The sequence below is a fragment of the Pyrus communis genome, chromosome 16 (assembly GCF_041283825.1).
Source record: "Pyrus communis isolate YQ-2024b chromosome 16, ASM4128382v1, whole genome shotgun sequence".
NCBI lineage: Eukaryota > Viridiplantae > Streptophyta > Magnoliopsida > Rosales > Rosaceae > Pyrus > Pyrus communis.
Window position 1 is genome coordinate 6,411,917 of NC_142580.1, and position 25,433 is coordinate 6,437,349.

A 25,433-nucleotide genomic window follows, 5' to 3' on the forward strand; every position below is an offset into this window, starting at 1 on the left:
CTCATACGTGAATTTTGGCTCGTCCACACTGATTGTAAATTGGTTGAGTCAGTTGAGTGTGAATTTAAGCAGCATAGTAGTCAATTGAATCTCCCTCTTTTCTGGTTCAAGTGACTTCCAGATGACCAATTTATATAGAGGGCCATAAAATGCTTAAATAATCACACATTGCGTGTTTTCTGTTCTCGTTTTTCTTTTCATGCCAAATTTTGGTTAGAGACGTGAATATATTTGCTGGTGCTATGAATTCGTTTCTTTGTCATTCATACCTCTGTAAAGCTTTGATATCAGATAACCCAACAACTGATCTGCTCTCTGCAACTCAAAACTCGGATTATTATAAACACGAAAGCATGTCATGATAATGTTTGTCATCTTTACGTAGTCATTTATATCGCCGAATTTTTTCCGTCCACAAAGTTTATTTCTTAGTTTGCCGGGACATGATCTGTACTCGATACACCGGCCACAATGCAGACCTGCCCTTTTTGCAGAAATGCGTGGTATTGCCGTCCCAACAATCAGGAAAATCGTGCACGTAAAAAACTTGGTAGGGAAAGTTTTGACAAGAAATGGCAACAAGCAAGTCATGTGCCATTTGAGATGGCCGACTTTTTTTATCCTCTTATAACATATTCTGCCAGAAGAAATTTCGTGCAGCATTCAATTTCCTTCTCATTTTTCCATTTTTCAGTTACCCAAATTTCTAAATTACAAGTAGGAGAGGATGCAATGTCAATGTGGACCTCAACGTCCGCTCTCGACACGACACGTGGACAGAAGTTATGTCCTAACTTCCAAATATAAACGAAAGAGGGGTTAAAATTACGAAAAGTTATTGCTTCATATTTTGATAGATCGTTGATTCAACCTACCCGAAAAAAAAATATCATGATAACAATAAATAAATAAAAAGAGAAAAGATAACCAAACAATGTGGGAGCCTGTCTTAAAGAGAAGGACGTGAGTCCCCGTTGAACCATGTTTGAAGGGCGTCAGAGGTCAAATCCCCCTAGGACTTTGGAGACCGTTGGACTGGGGAGGGACTTGGGTTGGTTTTTACAGGTAATTTTACAGTTGGACCCTCTGGAGGTTACAGATAAACCAAGTTATCAAGAGTGAGAAAATAGGGGCTTGGTGGTAATTCTCCAAACTGTCATACAGCGCAAAGACTCCCCCCCTAAGCGGGCGGCTTTCCTTTTCCTAACTTGGCCAACGCTTTTGCTATCTTTGGCAGTCTTGCATTTCTCCTGACCAGTATATAAACAAAGGTCTTGGCTTTGTGTAAGTTATACTATCGTCGTCGTCCCTTTTTTCTGCCATTGTTGAGTTTCGAGAGAGAGAGAGAGAGAGAGAGAGAGAGAGAGAGAGAGAGAGAGAGAATGACACAATCATTGAAGGAAGCTGAAGAGGCGAGGCAGAAGCAGAAGCAGATTGACGATTGGCTTCCGGTCACTTCTGCTAGGAATGCCAAATGGTGGTACTCAGCTTTCCACAATGTCACTGCCATGGTTGGGGCTGGTGTCCTCAGCCTTCCCTATGCCATGGCTGAGCTTGGATGGTATGTATATGTTTATACTTTCGTTTCATGGGAAGTTATTTTTGCACTCCTCTTTTCCTCCCTTTGCACTCGTCCTTTTTTTCATCTAACCTTCAAACCGAATAAATTAGAGGAAAATTAAGGGGCCGAAACAAGGAAATGAGTGCAAAAGGAGAAAACGGGAGTGCGAACATTACTACCCTACCCTTTGTTTTGTTTCATGACTTTCATTCCTATAATTTGAGTAGAAATCTCGGAATTAAAACCCATTATAATAGGGTAGCGATTTTGGCACTCCTCGTTTAGCCATCTGCATTCCAGATTGAATGTTACAAAGTTACAATTTTTTTGTGTATGATTTCTATCTGCAAATTTGAAACCGAATGTTGATTCCTAACAAAATTAAACAGGGGTCCTGGTATTGCTGTCATGCTTCTGTCATGGATCATCACCCTATACACACTATGGCAAATGGTTGAGATGCATGAAATGGTGCCGGGGAAGCGGTTCGATCGGTACCACGAGCTGGGACAGCATGCCTTTGGGGAAAAGCTGGGGCTCTGGGTCGTTGTGCCCCAACAGCTAATTGTGGAAGTTGGTGTCAATATTGTCTATATGGTCACAGGAGGAAAATCATTGAAGAAGGTCCATGATGTGATTTGCCCTAGCTGCAAAGACATCAAACTCACCTTATGGATTTTGATTTTTGCTTCTGCCCACTTTGTTCTCTCCCATCTCCCCAACTTAAACTCCGTCTCTGGTATCTCGCTTGCTGCCGCAGTCATGTCCTTGAGGTAATTAATTAAATCATTCAGTTAGTATCGTAAATTCTAGAAATTTCTTGATTCCCAAGTAATGCTATCAAGACCAATTACAAACCAAATTCCCAAAAGTTTAGATCCAAAATGATGTGGACAGTGTTTTGCCTGTTCGTATGTATGTAGATTAATTCAAACGCTAATGCATACGATCATTTGGCTGTGACTAATGTTTAGGGAAACTTTTTTTTGTGATCCGATTTCTTACCATTGTTGGGTTGGATCTTGTTAATTTGTGATCATGTGCAGTTACTCAACGATTGCGTGGGGAGCTGCTATTCACAAGGGGAAGGTACCGAACGTGGACTACAGCTACAAAGCTAAATCCAATGTCGGAGCTGCCTTCAACTTCTTTAGTGGGTTGGGAGACATAGCATTTGCCTACGCTGGCCACAATGTCGTTTTGGAGATCCAAGCAACGATTCCTTCCACACCCGAGAAGCCTTCCAAGGGACCAATGTGGAAAGGAGTTATTGTAGCATACATTGTGGTGGCTTTGTGCTACTTCCCTGTTTGTTTTGTTGGCTACTATATTTACGGAAACTCTGTTGAAGACAACATCCTCATCTCACTCGAAAAACCTGTCTGGCTAATTGCAGCAGCTAACATGTTTGTTGTGATCCATGTCATTGGAAGCTACCAAGTTTTCGCAATGGGAGTTTTTGACATGGTTGAAACTTTTCTGGTCAAGAAAATGAACTTCCCACCTTCTTTCACCCTTCGCTTTATTACTCGCACGATATATGTTGGTACGTGAATTGAGTTAGCTTACAATTCTCATCACTACTGCAGAGTGTTTTCCTGATTTGCATGCTAATATATCAGTACATGCCATATAATATGTTCTTAATGTGGCAGCAATTACCATGGTCATTGGTATGGCCATCCCTTTCTTTGGTGGCCTTCTCGGATTCTTTGGAGGATTTGCTTTCGCCCCAACCACATACTTCGTAAGAAAATTAAAGGATTCGTTGCTCTCATTTGCCCTACATAAACACACACACACAAATACCCTTTATTCTTTCTCAAGTTTGTGAATTTGCACCAACCCTTTGATAACATGTCAAATAGAGCTTAACTTTCCGATGCTGTTCTTAATTTGCAGCTTCCCTGCATCATGTGGCTCGCCATATACAAACCGAGACGTTTCAGTCTATCTTGGTGCATAAACTGGGTACGTTGCGCTTTTTTGCTTCGATAACTTGTTCTTCAGGCTCATTCATAACGCTCACTTCATTCATTTCAGACCTGCATTATACTGGGAGTTACCTTGATGATTCTAGCACCCATCGGTGCCCTACGGAGTATCATCTTGCAATCGAAAACCTACACATTCTTCTCTTAAATTGCCAGTTTTACATGCAACAAACATCCATCTCTCCTCATATTTAAAGCTGAAACCTAGACATATATGATCGTTGTTGCTTGACCATCAAGGCAAACCCTTCGGCGTTTCTAGATTAATTGACTTCTGGTACCCTCCGACGGCCACGATGGGATTTGAAACAAAAGCGACCTCCTCTTTGATTAGAGTTCTTGCACATTAATCATGTCCAACAGTATTGTTTAATTCGTTGGTCATTTATGTAAACACAATGCTAATGATAAAAGAAAAGGGATTAGATTACTTGAACTGCAAGCATTGCAGAATAATGAATATGCAGCAGGAGAAGTTATGTGTAGAAATATGACTCTTGTATTAATTTGGGTCAACTATTACAATATACAGGGCTACATAAATCCCTATTTAGGTAGGAATCCTACACTAATCACGGTGGGAAATTATATTTCTATAATGAGTAATGTTGCACTTACCATTTATTTGTATAATCATATTATATTAGCGATGTAAGGTTTTTAGTTGTTTGTGCGGTTTTTATTTCAAATTCATGATTATCTTTTTAAATAAATTTGGTTGATTTGAATTGAAAAAATAAAAATATTCTTCAGCAAATAGAGATGATTGAGGAAACAACTATAAAGAGAAAGAAAACGATTTATTCCTCTCTTATATACTATTAAATTAAAGACGATTAATGCGGAATCATCTTTGTAATTAACGCATGTATTATAGAAGATGAATGTATTATTACCATCTATTTGTATCAACTCTCCAATAAAGATGAGATTCATATGTGTTGGTGGGTCCTACCTCTATTGGAGAGATAGTTTAAATGATGGTACAAATAGATAGCAAGTGTAGCATTATTCTATAAAGAGTTCAGTGTTTATTCAACTAGTTGGGCTTTTTTTGGGTCAATATAGTTGGGCTTACTATTGCCAATGCGTAGAGTTATTTTTTGGGCTTTTTTTCCCGAATTGCAAGGAAGAAGAAATTCGTCTAAGACACATACGACAGGTCGTTTGCAGTCTTGACGCGTTGGAATCCACAAAGTGGTATTATAGTAAATTAGTTAGCAGTTTACCCACCAAAAATCTTAATCTTCCCGCCATTTCTCTGCAACTCTCAAAGTGGCAGCTTCTGAAACCCTAGAGAGAGAGAGACAGAGAGAGAGAGACAGAACCAGAACGCGCCACATGGAAGACCAAATCAAAGATGAGTTCCACCGGAGCGGCTTCACTTTCGACGACGAGAAGGAAATCCTCAAAAAATGTAAGATCTTTCGCTGTTTTTTGTTCCCAATTGAATTCAATCCCTAATTTTACAGAAGAGTGTATATTGATTCCTCAATTGTTGATTAGGTGCTACATTCTGCATAAATTTCAATCTTTCGCCTTCTGATCTCGTTACGAGCTGGGAAATTTACTACCTAAACGGGTTCATTTCTCTCCCAATTTTCCCCAATTTACGATTTTTACTACAACGTTTGGAATGATTCGATTTTGTATCTGAGGATAGCTTTTAGCTTTAAATAGCTTTTTTTTTAATAATATATTTTTGTTATGGTCGCCGGATAAAGGGATTAATTTTGTACATAGATTTGTGTTAGTAATTTTTTTTTGATGAACAAGTTGTATGTGTTGCCAAATATAATCGGATAAAATGTTATTTTGGGCAGGCAAATGAATGGAACGGTGGTATGTGATGCGGAAATGGATGGGTTTTTAGGGTATTTGCAAGAGCAGAAGAAAGTAGCCATTGAAGAACAGGAGCCCAATCTGCATATCTACTCAAGCAGAGATGTGGATATGTGAGCACAATATATATCTACACACACACACACACACACACACACACGGACATGTGAGCACTATATATATATACACACACACACACACTTTTTTCACTTTCCCTTTTTATATCTGTAATTTGTTTTTGGTGGCATGAATTTTTTTGGATATGGGATTAGTGTGATTCTAGTTTCTGAGGTTCAGCATCTGACGAGAAACTGTGTGCAGGATTCTGAATGATGAGGATGTAGATATAAAGGAAGAGGTTCCTAGCACTCCACCATCCAAATCCCAGAACCGTTACTCAGAGCCATCTGACTCAACGCCACAAACAATTGGGAACGTTCCTTCTTCTGGAAAACCATCAAGACTTGTAACTCCTTTTGGGCAACGAACAGACAAGTTTGTTGTGAAATTCAGCATTGATAATAAGCCAACTATAGAGAACGGGGAGAAGGAACATGATAATGAGAATGATGAGGATGATGAAATTATCAGGAAGGTTAAGCCTGGAAAGCGGTGTTCTTTAGTAGTCCATGGTTCAGGACCCGAAATAGGTTGTAGGTTTATGTATGATAGGATTGAAGATAGGGTAAGTGAAACTTATTATAGTATGGTGATCTTAATCTCCACTCACACATATATATTGTCCACTAACATAAGACTTTTCTGTTTTAGTTTAACGCACTTGAAAACCGAATTAGAAAGTATGCGACTGCATTAGTTTCATCTGGGCAGTATGAGGAACCACTGGACCCTACAGTTTCGTCTCAGGTATGGTACCTCCCCCTCCCCTGAGGGTGGGAAAATGTTTTGGCAACTCAATCTTCTCCGAGTCATCTTGAGGCTGTTTATGATGTAAACTTGTTTTGTTTCAGAAAACTATATTTACTGCTGGCATGGTCTGTTGTGACGGAGAGGGCCATTTGAACGACAAATCAACCTTGTTGCAGAGCAGGTAGAAAGTCTTGCACTCTCCTTTATACTATTCATGTGAAACAGTATACTAACATCCCTACAAGGAAAGCATTCCTTAAATAAGTTTAGCTATTAAACAATAGTATCTGAGGATCTTAGCCTTCCCTCAGGTAACACTTTCTTGGAGGGAACTTGTTAAATGTGAAGCACAACTACCTATGTTTTACTTCATACAGCTGAAAGACTACTGGTAATCCGTATTTTCTTTTTCTTTAGATAAACTTTTTATCTTTCCTTTTCAATCTTTGGCAGCGCAGAGCATTCTGGAGGTCAACGTGTTCGTATGGAATTACAAAATTTGAGCCAATTTTCAATCTTTCCAGGCCAGGTATGGAAATTGGAACATGAAAGACATAGAACCATGTTCAGATTTTTAAATTTTGAAGTACTGTAGTGTAGTCTAAATCTAACATGGAAGGATTGCATTCCTGCAGATAATCGGTGTCGAAGGGACCAATCCTAGTGGACACTGCTTCATTGCTTCAAAACTGGTAGATTCAGTCCCTCTACCTGTTGCTGCTGATGCAAACTCGCCTCCTGCTAAAAAGCAGGCTTTGGATCAGGAGATTTTGCCAACTGAACTTTCCAGTAAACAACCAGAGCTATCAGTGGTATGCAAGTTTTAGTCTATGTTACTCAATGAGACGCAACTCTGGAAATTATTGGCTTATTAATCATTGATGTGAAAAGATTGAACTTTCCATAATTCTGTGCAAAATTCTTTATCAGTGTTGGTAACATTTAATTTCTGTATTTAAACAGATCATCGCATCAGGCCCTTTTACCACAACAGACAACTTATTGTTTGAGCCTCTGAGAGAGCTTCTAGCATATGCAAGCAAAAAGCTGCCTCAGTTGCTTATATTGGTGACTACCTACTTTTCTTGAACTGGATTTTTCTTTAACAAGATTTTACTGCTTGAACCATTCATGTTGTTTACAAACAGATTTTTTTTTTTTTTTTTTTTTTCCCACAGCTAGGACCATTTATTGATTCTGAACATACAGAAATTAAGAAAGGAACCGTCGACAGGAGCTTTGATGAAATATTCCAAACTGAAATTCTTAGAAGGGTATCTACTCAGAACATTGTGTAGTAATTATCCCGAAGAACTATCCACATCTGTTGGTTTTCATGCCTTTTTTCCTTTTATCATTCTTTCAGTTGCAAGATCATGTCGAATGCATAGGTTCGCATGCGCGCATTGTTCTTGTACCATCTATACGGGATGCTAACCATGATTTTGTATTCCCTCAGGTAATGTTACTTTTGAATCAAGTCAATGTAGTATATACGGCACAATTTGCTTCCGATTCATTTAGATGATAAGAGAATGTGATCTCGAGATACCATTTCTTTGTTGTGCAGCCTGCCTTTGATATTCACCCACCTGATCTCAAGCATCAGGTACATGTTTGTAGATTTCGAGCTTTTGTCATTCAAAGTTCCTAAATATTTCTGCAGTTATGCTTAGTAAAGTGATTTTACCACTCTTAATCAGATAAAAAGTCTCACGAATCCAGGGATTTTCGAGGCAGATCAGGTAACCAAGCGTTTGCCCTGAAATTCTGACCACCTCTGTAACTTTGCTCAAATGATTGTTGATACTAGAATTATCAGTTTGGTAGTCCAGAATTGTATTATTATCTAAAGGCTTGGATTCTAATTTCGTAGACACGCTTGGCCAACAAAGATGAATTGGCAAAACAAATGAAGTGTTAACTTGATTGAGCTCTATCCATGACCATTTTTATATTATGTATCTACGTTGCAAATCTTTCATTCCTTGCTCTAGTTGGCTTGATAAGAATCCAAATGATAAGATGTAGACAACATTTTATCTACCATATTCTGGTTTCAGGTCAAGATAGGTTGCTGCTCTGTGGATGTTCTCAAACACCTTAGTGCAGAGGAGATCTCACGCGTTCCGAAGGATGGAAAACCCAGTGACCGCTTGAGTAGACTTGCAAACCATATAATTAGCCAACGCAGGCACGCTCTAATTTCTTAAAAGTTGTTATGGTCTATATGGTTAGAAGAGCTCTGCAATCTAAAATTCTAAACATATTTTGCAATTTTTCGGACAGCTTTTATCCTTTGTATCCACCTGCAGAAGACATTCCACTGGATTTTTCACTTGTTCCTCAAGCTCTAAACATCTCATTGATCCCAAATATTCTCATCCTACCCTCTGACGTGAAGTATTTTGTGAAGGTAAATGGTTATTCCAATTTCAATGTCAAAGCAATTCCAATAAATCGTACAGAAATGTGCACGTCGCTCCAATAGAGATTGGGTGTGACATTCTGCGACTTTGAGATGTTTACCTAGAGAAGTACTTTTTGAGTGCAGGTACTGTCTATTGGTGAAAGAGGTGAAGAAAAAGAGCAGTTAAAATGCATTTGTGTCAATCCGGGAAGACTGGCCAAGGGAGAAGGAGGAGGTACTTTCGTCGAGCTTGACTACTATGGTAAGCCCGACACAACGAGTGCTTCGATTATAAGCATATAAACATCGAAGTTGAGTTATAATTTGTTGTAACATGTATTCAATTCACACTAAGTTTCAAAGAAACTCCACAGGCTAGGGTCGATTGCAACATCATTTATATGTTTTGTAGTGACTGATGGTGATAAATTTATGGTGCAATTCTTGCAAATATTAGTCGGACTCATTGTGATAGGTCCCCCCAAAAAAGAATCGAACTCATGTACACAGACTTTAAGAGTCGATGTGAGACCCTGATGGGAACTTTGGATCCTTCTCCACAAACGACAATCAATAATTGCAGACCAACCTGTCTAATGTAACAGCGTTGCTGCCTTTGACGTTATTCTAAGCTAATCATCCGTTGTCTTATAGGAAATGAGATACCGCATTCCAAGTGCTTGAAAAGTTGTTTGGCGTATTACTTATGTGAAACTTAAATATTTGTATTGGAAATATTAAACTCTTATATATTTGTATTATACATGCAATTAGCAAATTACTGCCAATTAATAAAAATTAAAAATTAAAAAAATAGATATTTTTCTACCTCTTTTTCTTCTGCACTTTGTTTTTGTACCAATCGATCCAAAGATTCAGAACCCACAAAATACTAAGACAAATGGCAGTTGAAATCACCACCATCCAAGAAACCCATGCCCATATGGGGATGACGGGGTCAACCGCCCCACTCACATAGAACGCTCCCATCTTGTACATGAACACCGGCCCCAAGATCCCTCTAAACACACTGTAAAAAGCATAGAATTTAGGGGACAAAAAGTCGTACAATTTGGCGGCGGCAGGCGAACCTGCCCTCCGAAACCCGGCAAGGGTCCAGGCGTTCTGGCAGCCGCTCGTGATCTCAGCAAGGAAGAGGAGAACGAGGATGGCGTGGGCCCCGTGGCGGACTGCGTAACGGCAGGTGGTGAAGACGTAGAGGGTGGCGAGGTGGTGGAGGATGAAGAGGACGTCGTTGGGGAAGAAGATGAGGTAGTGGAGGAGGTCGAGGGAGAAGTAGGCGATGCTGAACTCGAGCACGGTGTTTTGGGTGGCGGTGTTGGGGGAGGCGAAGGTGGTGGCTTTGTGGCTGCGGAGGATCGCGTGGGCGGCCATGGCAGCAGCTGCTGAGCCGTGGGATAGAGAGATTAGGCAGCTTGAAGCTCCTGGTCGGTGTTTTGGGCCCCAGTTGCGGAAAAGTAGGAAATAAGCAGAGAGGTAGATGAGGAGAAAGATGGAGAAGAATGTTGGGAGTGTTGGGGTGGGGAGTGTTGGGGTCTCCATGGAAATCAAAACCCAGTTGCAGGAACAATGCAAGAGAGAGAAGCAGAAATAAAAGGTCGAAACTTGAAATTATTGGGCTCCAAAACTGTTGGGGAAGAGTCTTTAGCTTCGGTTAATCATATACAGAGAGACAGAGAGACAGAGAGACAGAGAGAGACTTGAGTGGATAGAAGGTGACCTGCTTTTGAAGATGAGCGAGATTGCTTTAAGTGAGAGGTGGATGAAAAGTAGAAGGAAATCCTCGTGGGTGGACCCTTAGCGATCCTAACCATAATATAATTTGTTTTAGCGATATTCAGTCTCAACTGATCGTGATTAAATGCAATTTTATATTTCACTCACACAAATACAATGTAATATATCAACGCAAACGTTTGTTGTTTGTTAAAATTTCTTTCACGTACGTAGAAGAAGGTTGAACTCTTAACCTAACTCAAATTCAAATATCTTTTAACAAATTCGATAAAATCGAAATCCTAATTTAATTATAACTCAACTATTCATTCCTTGTCGTTTGAGCTAATCATGTTTGTTGTGTGTTTAACACGGTAGTTCACTTTCTTCTTTTTGGGTAATTATTGGTAATGACAAGTCGTACGGTTGTTGAGTCTCTCAAGTAATAATAACAATAATAATAATATGGGTGTTGAAACATGAAAGTTAACAAATCAAAGTTTAATAATAACACGTAATATTCTTATCTTTTATGCTTGCAAGCAAAAACTTAAAACAATTATTCCTTTGTATATAGAGTTGTACTACTGTTTGGACCCGATTTTACACTCTCGGTCTGAGGAATCGAGATCGCTGAATGAGCAGAATTTTAGACCATTGAAGGACAAAATGGTTGAAATAATTTTCAATTATTATTGAGAAATAATATTGTGATTTTAATCATGATATTATCTCTTACTAATATATTAAATTATTTAAACCTAATATTTGTCTAAATCCCAATTAATTTGAATGATGGTGGAATATTGGGATATGCATCGCGTCAGATAATAAAGCAAGCAATTCAATTCAAATTGATTTGGATGTCTGGCAGTAGACGTGTAGATTGAAATAGCTTAGAGTGGAGATCAACATTTGGGATTTGATGATCTTAAAATCATGATCCTGGATAATGATGAGATAAGGAACCTAGGTAGACTAGGCATTTGTGCATGGTGATCGATATTGTCAGATGGGTTTAAAGTTTTGATGATAAAAGCCTAGGTGGGCTAGGTTTCTTATGAGATGTGATAAATCTAACTTTTATTATGTTTGAAAAGTCAAAGGAAAAATCCTACGGATCAAATTAAAGGATATGCCTTGGTTTATGATGCAGATCAAGTTAAGTTCCACGAATTAGAGTTGTAGTTGGACTTTACAAAATTATCTGGCTGTGCCCAATAGAAGATATGAATGCTATAAATACAAAGGCAATGGCAACGAGAAGAGGACCTTCAAATCAATACACAACTGCCCTGCGCAAGTCTCTCAAACATCTTGAGATTTTTTATTTTCATTTTCCACCAACACACCTTCAGTTTGGATAAATAGCACTGCGTCGAGGCCGACTGGTTACTTATCCAAGTCTCGGTCGAGAAGGGTTTTTGAATCCTTATTGGCAGAGGTCATCTCATTAGTCTTCTCGGCGAAGTGAGGTGTTACAAGTTACTACATTCAACACATTGAAAGCCGAATTTGATATTGAACTTCACAGAACTAGTAATCTTGTCTTCAGGCTCGAGAATCCGAAGGCCGAGATGTGTTCCTTCCTCAACCGTAGTGGCAAGATCAAGAAGTTAGCAACGCGCTCAACACAACATCAATAAATTTTACTCATTGGCCGACCTCGGCCGACGAGTTGGCACGCCCCACATCAACCAAAGGACGTAGTTAGCTCATTAGTTATTCGGCATGCGCGCCACGTAGGCTTTGTAATTTTTAGGGTCAACAACTACATAAACCTTTGATTCAATAGCTGGCTTAACAACCACTTATTACAGTCTAGTAATATTGTTCTTTACTTATAAGTGAAATGTCTTAGCTTTAATTATCGTTGAAGGCGAATTTGAACCGCATTATTGTTAGCCTATTGTGAGGCTAAGTCCACCATCGCCCGTATTATAGATAATATCGTTTATTCAAAAAAAAACATTGTTAGCTTAAGAGCAGTGTTTAAAATATTGGAAATATGGATGTACAAATTTAAGTAAATATCAATGGATATTCAATACCAGTTGTTTTCAATGGGCATATTAACTCATTCAAATTTAGTCGAAGTTAGAGAAAAATTTATTTCAAAACAAATTAAAAAATTCGAAATCTGTAATATGTTCTAGCAAAATTTCTATGGTAAATCAGTAAATATCGTTAATATTCATTAATTTTCAATATCTCATCGATAGAAGATAAAGTTTGCATTTCCCCTCATTTCCATATCAATCATTGATTTTTCGAGTTTTTGCCAGAAATGTCAACAGTTTTGTGGATATTTTAAACACTGCTTAACTGTAAGGAAGAGAAATTTGTATGAGATAAAATCACTACCATGTGTTATCTCGGTCTAATTATATCCTGCTATATGGAGAAAATCCTTACATATGACAAGATATTATTGATCCGCATGCTATAGCAACGATAACCTTGTTTTGTATAAGTGATTCGCAAAACTAAGATTGTAACATCCCACATCGCCCAGGGGAGTGATCCTTAAATGTATATTCCCATCCCTACCTAGCACGAGGTCTTTTGGGAGCTCACTGGCTTTGGGTTCCGTAGGAACTCCGAAGTTAAGCGAGAAGGGGGCTAGAGCAATCCCATGATGGGTGACCCACTGGGAAGTTGCTCGTGAGTTCCCAAAAACAAAACCGTGAGGGAATGGTAAGCCCAAAGCGGACAATATCGTGCTACGGTGGTGGAGCGGGCCGGGGGAGTGGTCCCGCCCGGGCTCGGATGTGACAATTGGTATCAGAGCCTAACCCTGGTCGCGTGTGTGCCGACGAGGACGTCGGGCCCCTAAAGGGGGTGGATTGTGACATCCCACATCGCCCAGGGGAGTGATCCTTAAATGTATATTCCCATCCCTACCTAGCACGAGGCCTTTTGGGAGCTCACTGGCTTCGGGTTCCGTAGGAACTCCGAAGTTAAGCGAGAAGGGGGCTAGAGCAATCCCATGATGGGTGACCCACTGGGAAGTTGCTCGTGAGTTCCCAAAAACAAAACCGTGAGGGAATGGTAAGCCCAAAACGGACAATATCGTGCTACGGTGGTGGAGCGGGCCGGGGGAGTGGTCCCGCCCGGGCTCGGATGTGACAAAGATAGTCCATAATTTACTTCAATTAGTATATTCTAGTATTGTAGTGGTGATCCGAAAATGTTCCTGATGTATCTATTGTACAATTCAAACTCGTAATTAAGTGGTCCAAAGAAAGTTGTACGATTCGAGTCCAACTCAACATCATTTCATGAGGATTAAATATTACTTTTGTCCTTATGTTTTACCTCTTGAATTTTCATTTTCGTCCTTTTTCTGAATCTCACAAGATTGGTTCTTGTACTATATCTCGTTAACAGTTAGGAAATTATTATTAACATTTCAAAAATCTCATTTAACACTTCAAATTTTCTATAATTAGAAGAAGAAAAAAATACACTTGTGCTAATAACAATTCCCAACAGTTATTGATATTAGTTTACTCAGACTTGTGAACATGTTCATGCTACACGGAAATTAGACGGAATTGAGCAAAGTTAATTACTAAATTGGCCAAATTTAAACTTGACCAATAATTAGATATTCGAAAAAATTAGGTTTTTAATTCAATTGAAGCTTTGATCTTTGAACTAAAAATATGAGTATTAATCTCCGAACTTGGTATAACGTGAAATAATGATCTTTTTGACCAACTTCGTTTAAGCTTACACCCAAACTAAAGAGGCGTCATCACGTGTCCCCACTTACTAGAGATTTTCAGTGTGTACAAGTTGGTACACATTCCACAAACATGTCATCGTACAGAGCACTTTTTAGTGCCATTAACAAGCTAAAATTGAAATTCTATCAAAACTTGCAGTAAAATTTGTTGTTGAACTAACTTAAAGCGAAAGACCTGTAATTTGATGAGCTTTCACATACACTTTTACTGTCATGGTAGAATCTGCTGATTCCATCTCATGGTAGGAACTCTGAAGCTCAAAGGTTCTAATACATTTCTCTGAGGCCGGCAGTATAGTAAACCTACATCACCATCCCTCCATCAATGGTGAGCACCTGCAAGAAAGGCGTGTTATGGTCACTGGTGCAAAATTAGAGAAGCAGATTGTTGTCAAATGATAATTGCATAAAGGCCAGGAAGGTCAAGGTAATGACACGACCTTCACTAATTACAATAAGCATCGATAAATAAATTGCAAGAAAGGTTTCTAACACAACTGTGTTGGGCTACCGATGAACTTCCACAGAAAAGCTCCTTAATTGCAACATAGTCACCACAATAGGCACTACTGCCCTTGTGATCTGTGATCTGGTTCACTTGTCCAAAATGTGATACACTTCCATTCCAATGATCCAAAAATCTCCTTCATTTATCTCTTCAATAAATCATCTTGAAGAGAAACGCAGTAACTTGATAACTAAAGAACTTTTGTCGAGGCTAAACTTATCCAAAAAACAAATACATTTAGATTCCGTCACATTCAAACTAAAAGTTAAACTGTCTATGAAACTTCAACTTGAGTCCAAGTCAAATTTATCATAGGTCCAAGATAGGTGAAACATACTGCATCCCGTTTCACAGACCATAACAAGTCACATTTGAGTAACTATCAGAAAGATTCAAGTCCAAAGAGTTCAACAATTATTCCAAAAACTGATATGTATTTTATACCTGTCCGGTCATGTAACTGGCTGCAGGACTAAGGGCCAAGAATTCCACCAGTCCAGCAACTTCTTCGGGTTGGCCATACCTACCTGTAATCACAGCCAGTACGAAAAAAATTTAGCAAACTATTATAAGCTATTATTGTAAACATACTTGACTTGAATAACTAGAGTTTCCCCAGCCTCACCTAATGGAATAGTCTGTAAAATTTTCTTCTCAATGTCATCCCCTAGCTTTGCAGTCATGTCCGATGCGATAAAGCCCGGGGCAACAGCATTAACCTGAAGGAAATCCATTGTTTACGACCCAATCCATCATCTGGATTTAATACCATCTCGGGATGTGTCTGATTAGTGGAACAAATAGAAGAATCTTGGAATACTCACATTAATGTGTCTGCTTGAATACTCCTTAGCAACAGTCTTGGTCAGGCCAATTACTCCTGCTTTTGCAGCACTGTAGTTGGCTTGTCCAACATTTCCAACTAGACCAACAACGGATGCAATATTGATAATCCTTCCCTGCAAGAAGCATTATTCGACTGAGATAAGACATTAGACAAAAAGGTCGGGGATACTCCTTTTGAAAGGAATGGTATTCACCTTCTTCTTCTTCATCATGATTTTGGCTGCTGCCTGAAAAAGTGAAGTTCCTCAGTTCGACATTGAAGTCAAGTAGCATTTCCATGAAAAACGAAAATTCGAAACACATACCTGGGTACATAGATATACACCGGTAAGATTTAGATCAATGACCTCCTGCCATTGTTTTAATTTCATTCTCATCAACAGACCATCCCTGGTAATTCCTGAAACCATGGTATAAATGACGATCATGTTTGAAATTGGACATTAGACAAAAAGCAGGTGAAATTTGCAATAACCTGCATTGTTTATCAGTACATCAACAGTTCCCCAAGCATCAACCGCCTGCAGATGCAAAATTATTAACCACATCACCAAACTAGCATAATCATGCCAAAACAACCCAATTAAAATAAGAAGGAACATTTGCGTACGGTTTTGAGCATCGCCTCAACATCTTCTTCTTTCGAAACATCCCCTCCAAAAGTAATAGCTTGTCCACCAAACGCCTCAATCTGAAAGAACACAACCCTCATTCAATATCGCTCTATCACTAGTAAATAAACCCAACAATCATAGCACACAAATTTAGTCCGAATTTCAAGTCAGCAAGACTTATTCGTATGATTTGCATAGATGATTTGACTGTACCTCTTTGGAAACCTCTTCCGCCTCCTTCGACGATCTAGCGTAGTTAACAAGGACCTGTCCGCACACAATCATCAATTCACCATCAACAACCAAAACCAACAATACAGAAACAAAGAACATTACACAAAAACCTAACCCTGCAACCAGCTTTGCCCAAAGACAGAGCAATAGCTCTGCCGATGCCTCTAGAAGCTCCGGTCACCACCACCACCGGACCCTCCACACTTTTGGCCTCCCCAGTGGTCGCTTGCTCCAGCGTCGCCACCTGTGCCCTCACGTAACCTGTCACGTGCCATCACCATCACCATCAAATTATGGTTTTCATTTCAATTTCCAAAATTCTTACATAACATTACCAACTACTTTCTGATTTCTACATTCTCTAAATCCCTAATCATCCTAAATGACAACTAAACAAATCGTTTCGATGACTAATTGGAATTCGAATTACCTGAGGAAGTGGAGGAGCGCTTGGATCTGTACTGAAGCCCAATGCTCCGACCCCATACGGTTGCTCCACCAATCGGAGCCCATTGCTTGAACTGGCAGGCCCTGCCGTCTGTGGTAGCTCCGAATTTAACGGCGGATTTTAAAGCGACAACGTTTGATGCAGATATGGAAGCCATGGGAGCTCTGGAGAATTGGAAAATGCAAAGCGAGAAATGAGAAGCTCGAAATGCGAGGAATTGGCGATCGGCTTTTATAAAACGAAGGCGTTTTGGTGAGGTTGTGTTCTGCGTTGAAATGCTTTGGGAACTCCGGCAGTGGCGATGGAAGCAAAGCTTGAGTTGTTTCTTACGAAGTGGCTGCTGGGATTGACGAGTGGGGCTGCTTTTGCATTTAATTACCATGAAGCCATAGATGACAATGATGAGGGGAAGGGGCAGGATGGTAATATTGAGGTTGAACGCGGAAAATGGAACGCGGATAATTAAGCGAAGAAGTTGGTATTTTCGAATTTGGACTCTCTCCGAGGCAAACCCTCGGGATTCACTAACATAGGCTGTTAGATTTTGATCCAACGGTCATAAACAGAGAATTTTTTTAAAAGTTATAATAATTGTAACCGTTTGATCGAAATTCAATAGCTCATGTTAGTTGATCCCGAGGGTTTACCTCGGAGAGGATCCAAATTCGGTATTTTCCATGCGGGAAATCACTTGACGGAAGGAGAAAAGAGTAACATAAGTAAAATCCAATGGGCTGTGGCAACTGTTTGTTGGGCCCAAATGTCGTGTGGGCTTTTGGTAGTATACGACAGACATCTGGGTCATGATCTTTGCTTTGAAGGACGTAGACCGGATTTAGTCCATCAACGGCCCTAAATCAGGGGGATTTAATTTCATGGAAGCAAAATGTTATGCGATAGTATAATTGTGTCATGCAAGTTGTTTCTGAACCGGCCACTGTCCAACCTAGTTTCATTATGGAACTTCTGTCGATGTTATATTCGGACGTTAAACTTCGTTTGGGGTTGTTATCAATGAAAAAAAGAGAAATTTATGAAATCTGGCAATCCAAGTGCAATCCAAAGACATTCTCTCCTCTTAATATCGCTTGTATTAAAACTCGATACAAGATCTAAAACAGGTTTCTGCCACGGGTTGAAGCTCAACCCCAACCCATCCGATGCCCTATTAAAAGTCAGAGATGTCTTCAGTGTAAATGTCTGAGTCTAACACCACGAAAATTTCAACTAGATAAGCAACCAGAATGTACATTTAGAAGAAGCATGGAGCTTGACGATGTTAAAGATAAATTGGCAAAGGTTCTTATACATCTGAAAATCGATGATTACGCCCGTTTCATTGTTGGTTTCCTCTTGGAGTTGTTCTTCAGACGAATCTTCACAAAAGCCTTATCCAAATCCTAAACAAATCAAAAAACAAGAAATTAAGAGGAATTATGCAAGCAAGAACTTTGCATCTGCATGAGAGTAAGGACATAGGTTACCAATTCAGTAATGTTAACAGAACACATAAACAAAATATCAATAAACTAGCAGAATTTTAACATAGCTGGACAACAGTATTCCTCTAAAGTCCACGACGAGCACTAGCTTCAGCCAGCCATATCAGATCTTTACTTCTAGTTTTGCAACGTCAGAAGACCCTAAGAAACTAATTGACTTGTAAATATGTAGAAATAATCTATTTATGTCAACTGATTTCAGGACACTGATAACTAGAACGACACGAGAATTTCTTTTTCTTTTCTTTTCATTTCATTTTTGATACAAGACCTTCTGAAAAATTGATAACCTGAATTACCACAAAAATTAGTTTAAAAACCATCATGCAAATTTCAACTAACCAAAATCACTTTTCCATCCGTCAAACTTGCTCTAAGATAAATTTAAGTTACTAAATGGCTTCTGTACATGTAAAGCTTACTGAGATATTTGGTTAGATTAATGACGGCTTAAACCTAGTGAAAAAGTGCTTAGGTGATCTGATCTCCCAAAAACATTGATAATATTCTAGTAATGCCCTTTGGTTGGGTAGCATAACAAACTAATATGATTCAAAGTATGTACTGCAATTCACCTCCAATGTTTCTTTTTCCAACTTCTTCGAGGTCCAAAGAGCCTCCAAATTGTAGTAAGCTCTAGCGTTCTCATCAAGAGCATGAATTATCACTTTGCCTAAATAAATAAAGAAACCAAGTATTAAAACCCAAAGAGAAAGGAACTAACAATATCAATGAGGCATGTAATGGCAAACATTATGCAGAAGTACAAGATTCATACGTTCTACTACCATTTGTAAAATTCCATGGAATGTGTCACCAATGGGAAATAAGCAAGTTAATCAGCAGTTAAGTAATAATACAATCATCAACAACCACGTCATATGGTTTACAGAATTTGATCGAGATAGTTGGTCTCTCTAGCATTATCCTTCAATAATTTAGTCAAAATACACACTACGGAAACTCTGAGCCCTCGTATGGCTACTGGAAATTGCTTTTAGTTTTCCAGGAATATTGTGGCGGGTTTATGCAAAAAACCAAACATACCATAACAAGAGTAAATACGTAATCAAAGCTACTTTTCGACAACCAAAAACGAAGATCCTACAAAGAGCAGAACATACCAGAGTCAATGACAATCCACTTTCCTCCCTCTTGCCCTTCGACACTGGGAAGCACTAGCCGCTCACCTCCTTGCTGCTTTTGCTTAGACTGCTCATATAAACACACAAACAAAAGACAATAAGGCCCAGTTAACATCAAGCAGCAATCTAAATAACAAAAAGAATTGCATATTACCCTTTTCCCTGTCAATTAGGAAAACCCAAACTCAAATTTTCTAGGCAACCAAACAGATGATAATATTTCACTCTTTTTTCTAGTCAGTGGGCAATAAGACTCAGCGTTTCACTCTCTTCCGTTTCCCTTCGATTCTCGGCAACCAAACACAAATTAGGAATTGAAATTAGAAAGAAATTCGGACCTGCCTTGTAAATTAGGGCTTGAGCGATGTTCTTGACGTGCCACATGGATCTTCCGGTAGCGAGGACCATGAAATCCGCCCACTCGCAGTGCTTACCCGCCGGTATGACCTTCACGTCGTCTGCCTTCACGTCGCTGAGAACCTTCTCGACCTCTTGGAGGTGGAGGAGGCCTTTGCCTGCGAACGTAGAGTACGCGGCCGGAAACCCTAGCTTCCATTGTCGAAGGAGCGACGAGGAAGAAGAAAACGAGAGAGAGAGTGACTGAGATCGTAGAGCCGCCAACATGGTGGTGTTAGTTGTGGCGGTGCGCGGGTGCAGGGTTTGTGTTTTACCGTTTAGAACGTTGTAGAGTGAGCGGCGCGCAACCGCGGCGCTTCGCTTTCAGTCTTTCAGAAGAATCTTCAAAAGTAAAACGCACCGTGTCGGTGTTAAGTAAATAGTAACAAAAGAGTTGGTAGAAAGTAAATAGTAACACAAAGGTAAACATCAACGAATATCGTGAACATAAAGTTGACGTGTGCTTGTAAAAGGAAAGTGAGAATTTGAGTTGAACTGAGTTTTGGAACTTTTGTTGCATCGGGAACAGGTAATATTAGTATATTAATTCATTTTAATTTTTCAACCAAATAGTTATTTAAAATAGAAATTAATGAAAATAGTTTGAAAACTTTAAGTTTTAACGATTAAGAAAAAATAAATGGGAAAGTGAATAGTATCATATTTTTCGTTAAAGTAAATAATACCGTGAGTTTTTCGTTAAAACTCCCTTATTTAAATTACAGAATTTATTTTGTGTATAAAAACATATGAGTAAATAGCACCATATTTGGAGAAAATTAAAAAAATTCGGTGCGATCTTTGGGGAAAAAAAATTAAATATATACACACACATTATTCTATTTATATTTGTTTTGTTGAATAAGGTGTACATTGGTTAGGTACTTAGGTTTTCTGATTCAATTATTTGGAGCTTATATATGTCACGTATAGTGCAGATGCATGATAACTTGTACATTGTATATAATAATATACAGTAAAATACACAGCTGGATACTACCAATTCATATGTCTCCATCTCTTTACATATTTGTGGAACGTTGTATGCCATCTCAAAAAATATAATCACCAAAAAAATCTATTTAAAATTTGGCATAATCATACAAGAACACTATTCTAAAAATAGGCGGCACCTAGGCTAGGCAGTGAAAGACCGATGCAATTTAAGCCAAAACATAGAGGAAAATCAGATAAGGGCTAGGCGGCCACCTAGGCAGCCTTGATGTGCTAGGCGGGTTAGGCAGTGGTTAAACAGTGAATAAGCGGTTTGAGGTTTAGGGTTCTATTGTTTTTTAATTTTTTTTAATTAAGTTAAAGGGGTCTTGTGGGAACCTACCCAAAAAAGAACCCATATTATTTCTCTCGCCATTTTGTGTTTCTTTTCTCCATGTCTCTCCATGTTCTCATTCACATATATTGATTAATTGAATAATTGATTAATTTCTGTCAATTTTAGATTATGAACTACTTAATTTTCGAATTTGGTTTTGCGTTTTGGGTTTTTCTTATTTTTGTTGCATTAGTATGTGATGACGTCAATGCCATGATGTTTTAAGTTTTAACTTCCCCAAATTCTCAATACAAGTATAGTTTTTTTCTAGAGTATAAGTAGAGACTTATTTATATGTTACTATAATAAATTTAACTAAATCCACCTAAGTTCCCACTTAGCAGCCTAGGTGCTAAATTCCAGTCTGCCTGTCAATAGTGCGTAACGTCTTCTAGAATCTAGTCCAAGAACTCTATTTAATGTATTTTTCTTCAAGTTATTATTACTTTAATGCTAATTCAAGTTGTTATTCTTCTCATACAATAATCAATGACAAAATATTTCGACATAATATAAACAATGCATGCACTTGTAATATATTATAATTATCTTAGGTCGTTTGTGGAATTGGGTCCTCTTCGAGGCAAACCCTCAGGATTCTCCTGATCCACTAACACGGACCATTGGATTTTGATCCAACGGTTACAATTATTATAACTTTTAGAGGGACCACCTTGTTTGTAGCTTTTGGATCAAAATTCAACGGTCCGTATTAATGGTCAGGAAGATCCCGATAGTTTGTCTCGGAGAGGATCCAATTCCGTTATGCTGAACAAGTTCGAATTTACTATTAATTATTTAATAAAATTTTTCAAAGACGGAATAAAAACAAAACTGCGTTACGGTTGTGATTTTTATCGACGATTTTAATTTGTTACCATAATAATATATTTTTGGTGGGTTGAAACACAACCATTTTTTGACATAAAATATTTATATAAGATTTGTTGAAAGCCATACATTGAATATAAAAAGAAAAATAAATAGGCATTCAATACTACAGTTTGCTAGTATTCCTTTTCACTTTAAAGTAAGAAGTCTTTGGTTCGAATCTTGTGAATGGTGAATTCGATACCAAATTAGGCTGCCCATCTTGTAATTTAACCGAACTCTCTCTCTTCTTAGTGTAAAAATATCGATGCATTAAAAAAAATAAAAATAAATAAATACTGGTTATGATTACAGTGAAGGCTTCTAAGTTTTCTTTCTCCGTCACCTACCAATTAAAACGACGTCATTCTGCACCTTTCCATTAGTGCACAGATTCATGATATAACAGTAACATATGGTTGTTGTTACATCGCCTTTTTATCTTATTCCATCGCTGTCCCACTCCCGCTGTCTTTATTTAGGGTTTAATTGAATGCATCATTGACACGTATAGATTATCCAAACTTAACAAGGTCATTATCTAATGTGATTATCAGCGTCACTTCTTATGAGAGGGAATTTCATTATTTATCGGTGAACTGAACTTCGTGAAGTGTATGTTTGATGGCTTTTTTTTTTTTTTTTTTTTTTAAGGTTCATAACTTATATCATCTTATAAATCATCTAGATATGTTAAGAAAGCTAAGCGAATTTATAGTGCGGTTCATTATTGCCACTGAACTTCAAAGGCGGAGCCAAGATTTTTTTCTTGGGTGGGCTAATTGAAAAAAGTACTATAAAATCATTTGTTTATTTTTTGCTTGTATAAACTTATATAATAATCAATATAAAAGAACAACAATATAATATAAACTATTCTCAAAATCATAACCCTAACCGATAAAATCATGGACCATATAAATAATTAACCTACTAATTAAATCAAGAATAATATAGAGATTAAGAAAGTACCAAATGTGACATTTATTGGAGAATCACAATGGAAATTAAGGAATTGCGGAGACAAGAATTTAATTGTGGATTTAAAGAAATTATTTTTCTTTTCTTGAGTAAGAAGCACAAAGGCTAAATTACATAGGGTAAATGGTCTTTTTCTTTAAAGAATATGATAAAAAAGGATTGTATATAGAACTAATTTAGCATTTTTAGCATAAAATGTATTATTTATTACCTATCCTCTATAAAATATACATTAAATAATAATCTCTATTGAAATTGAGTAAGCTATAAACATGATTTTACAAAATAATAGTTCTATTTAGAAACCCATTTTTACTTCCAACACAGCCTTATTAATTTTGTGTCAGTGATTATCTTCAACTCATTCAATTCGAACAACCGAAATTTGAAAGGGTTGTATGAAAAGTAAAAATGAGTGCATAGATAACACTATTCTTACATAAAACCTCCCTGGGCTACAACCCACCTTAGCCTTGTGGGTGGCTACGCCATTGCTGAACTTATAGACTTAACGAAGCGTAAGGAAACTGACATATAACATATGAGTTGTCAGTTATGGCAAAAGGAAAATACTTGATTTGTTACATATAAGAATCCATTCCTATTTGCACAATTTAACAAAAAGAATTGTTATTGGCACTCTAAAAATGTCATTTTGCACTTCAAACATTTTATAATTAGTAAGAAATTACACTTGTGAGGAGTGTATAATGAGATTTTTGAAGTGCTAATAAGAGTTCCCTTAACAAATATGTATAACTTTACTTTTATATTTTAATGAGATATTTTTTAATACGTGTCGGATAATGATTTATATTACTGAGGAGCTAAGTATCCATATAAAAAATGCAAAATAATGTTTACTAAGTCGAAGTTGAAACTAAAATAGAATACAATCTACTAGTATGGGATTGTATGGGAAGTATGGAAATAAGTTGATTATTGGAGCTGAGATACCAAAAATTAATAAAAGGGTAAATTACATTTTCATACATCAGGTTTTGGGTCTATTTCAATTCCTACTATTTTATTTCAAAATAATACATCCGTTACATTTTCCATCTATTGATCCGTTAAATGTTGACGTGACTGTCAAATGTCTGCCACGTGGCAAATAAAATAATTTTTTTTTTAATAAAAAACCCGAATTTTCTACACAAAAAAATAACAAAAAATAAAATTGAAATCATTCCATCTCCTTGCAACCACCCCCACATCCCTAAATCTGCAACAAGAAGAAGAAGAAGCAGGAGGAGGAGAAGGAAAAAAAAAAATGCCCAAACCGAGTTCGTCCCTCCACACCCAAAAACCCGCAACCTAGAAGAAAAAGAAGAGTGCAAATGCAGCTCCCATTCTCCCACCCCAACCACCAACCAGTCCCTGTCATTTGAGTCAAAACCCAGGTCCTCTTTCGTCCACCCAAGAAACCCCCACCCTTCATCTATGTCTGAACGCCATCCAAAACCACCAAAGACAAAGGAGGGGGAGTGAGACAAAGAGAGGAGAGTGAGAAATGGATTTCAATTTCAACTCCAACAGAGTGGAGACGGCTGGTTCGCGGTCGTGCCGGGGGGGGGGGGGGGGGAAGGCAGCTGGGTCATCGCGGGGGGAGGGGGAAAGACAGGTGGGTCGCGCGCCGGTAGCTTCTTCTTCAACTGGGTTTGGGCTGTTTTTTTTTTTCTTTCCTTCCTTGTTGTTGTAGGTTTAGGGATGTGGGGGGTGGTTGTGCGGAGATGGGATGGATGGGTTTCAAGGGCTTTTTTTTTTTTTTTTTTTTCCTTCCTTCCTTCTTTTTCTTCTTGCAAGTTTAGAGGTGTGGGGGTGGTTGTGGGGAGATGGGATGGGTTTTTTTTTGTTTTTTTTATTTTTATTTGTGTGTGTTGAGAAAATTCAGGTTTAAAAAAAAATTTCATTTTTTGTTGCCACGTGGCATATATGTGGCAATCACGTCAACCCTTAACGGATAAATGGATGAAAAATGTAACGGAGGTATTATTTTGAAATAAAATAGTACTTAGAGTATGAAAGTGAAATACTTTAAAGATGTTGTAAGGAATTAAAATAGATGAAAATGTAATTTACCCTTAATAAAACCTAAGAAGTGTATATACACTATAACCTAGTCAAGATACCTGCATAAATAGATTTGGTAGGAAAATTTATTTATTTCTTCGGTGAGAATAATTGATTTAAATTTTTACTTATAAAAAAAGTTGAATTGGATGTGCAGCCAAATAGTGTTATTCTAAACGTACCAATGCACTTCAAAATTCTAAATGATATTATACGTATGCATACATACATACACACACACACACACACATATATATATATATATATATATATATATATATATATATATATCTCTCTCTCTCTCTCTCTCTCTCTCTCTCT

The 25,433-nt window shown here is 38.0% G+C and overlaps 4 protein-coding genes and 1 pseudogene across 6 annotated transcripts; 2 read left to right on the plus strand and 3 right to left on the minus strand.

The window, feature by feature from the left end:
* Positions 1–5: 5 nt before the first annotated feature.
* LOC137731722 (lysine histidine transporter 2) lies at positions 6–4,218 on the plus strand. The gene is made up of 6 exons (XM_068470913.2): positions 6–1,561; positions 1,951–2,334; positions 2,608–3,107; positions 3,217–3,308; positions 3,464–3,532; positions 3,605–4,218. The coding sequence occupies exons 1-6, from the start codon at positions 1,383–1,385 to the stop codon at positions 3,701–3,703; spliced, it is 1,323 nt and encodes a 440-aa protein (XP_068327014.2). The 5' UTR covers positions 6–1,382; the 3' UTR covers positions 3,704–4,218.
* A 568-nt stretch (positions 4,219–4,786) lies between these two features.
* Positions 4,787–9,128, plus strand: LOC137732049 (uncharacterized). 3 transcript variants are annotated; one of them, XM_068471344.2, is made up of 16 exons: positions 4,787–4,972; positions 5,062–5,137; positions 5,379–5,510; positions 5,719–6,082; positions 6,169–6,264; positions 6,369–6,448; positions 6,721–6,796; positions 6,903–7,079; positions 7,231–7,335; positions 7,446–7,541; positions 7,634–7,726; positions 7,838–7,876; positions 7,971–8,012; positions 8,331–8,461; positions 8,557–8,683; positions 8,822–9,128. In XM_068471344.2, the coding sequence occupies exons 1-16, from the start codon at positions 4,897–4,899 to the stop codon at positions 8,978–8,980; spliced, it is 1,869 nt and encodes a 622-aa protein (XP_068327445.2). In that variant the 5' UTR covers positions 4,787–4,896; the 3' UTR covers positions 8,981–9,128. The 3 variants fall into 3 exon arrangements, with proteins under 3 accessions (XP_068327445.2, XP_088544235.1, XP_088544236.1); XM_088688109.1 differs by lacking the exon at positions 7,634–7,726 and having other exon boundaries at positions 4,794–4,972; XM_088688110.1 differs by lacking the exon at positions 5,062–5,137 and having other exon boundaries at positions 4,828–4,972.
* Positions 9,129–9,381: 253 nt separating this feature from the next.
* On the minus strand, positions 9,382–10,387 carry LOC137732050 (TLC domain-containing protein At5g14285 pseudogene; annotated as a pseudogene).
* A 3,696-nt stretch (positions 10,388–14,083) lies between these two features.
* On the minus strand, positions 14,084–17,310 carry LOC137731821 (3-oxoacyl-[acyl-carrier-protein] reductase 4). Its single transcript, XM_068471054.2, has 11 exons — positions 16,798–17,310; positions 16,483–16,628; positions 16,347–16,400; positions 16,130–16,210; positions 15,995–16,040; positions 15,825–15,919; positions 15,714–15,746; positions 15,498–15,632; positions 15,299–15,392; positions 15,118–15,200; positions 14,084–14,501 (listed from the first exon to the last, which is right to left on the minus strand). The coding sequence occupies exons 1-11, from the start codon at positions 17,195–17,197 to the stop codon at positions 14,469–14,471; spliced, it is 1,200 nt and encodes a 399-aa protein (XP_068327155.2). The 5' UTR covers positions 17,198–17,310; the 3' UTR covers positions 14,084–14,468.
* A 558-nt stretch (positions 17,311–17,868) lies between these two features.
* LOC137732168 (protein Iojap-related, mitochondrial) lies at positions 17,869–20,205 on the minus strand. Its single transcript, XM_068471467.2, has 4 exons — positions 19,805–20,205; positions 19,442–19,529; positions 18,893–18,990; positions 17,869–18,215 (listed from the first exon to the last, which is right to left on the minus strand). The coding sequence occupies exons 1-4, from the start codon at positions 20,084–20,086 to the stop codon at positions 18,141–18,143; spliced, it is 543 nt and encodes a 180-aa protein (XP_068327568.2). The 5' UTR covers positions 20,087–20,205; the 3' UTR covers positions 17,869–18,140.
* Positions 20,206–25,433: the final 5,228 nt, after the last annotated feature.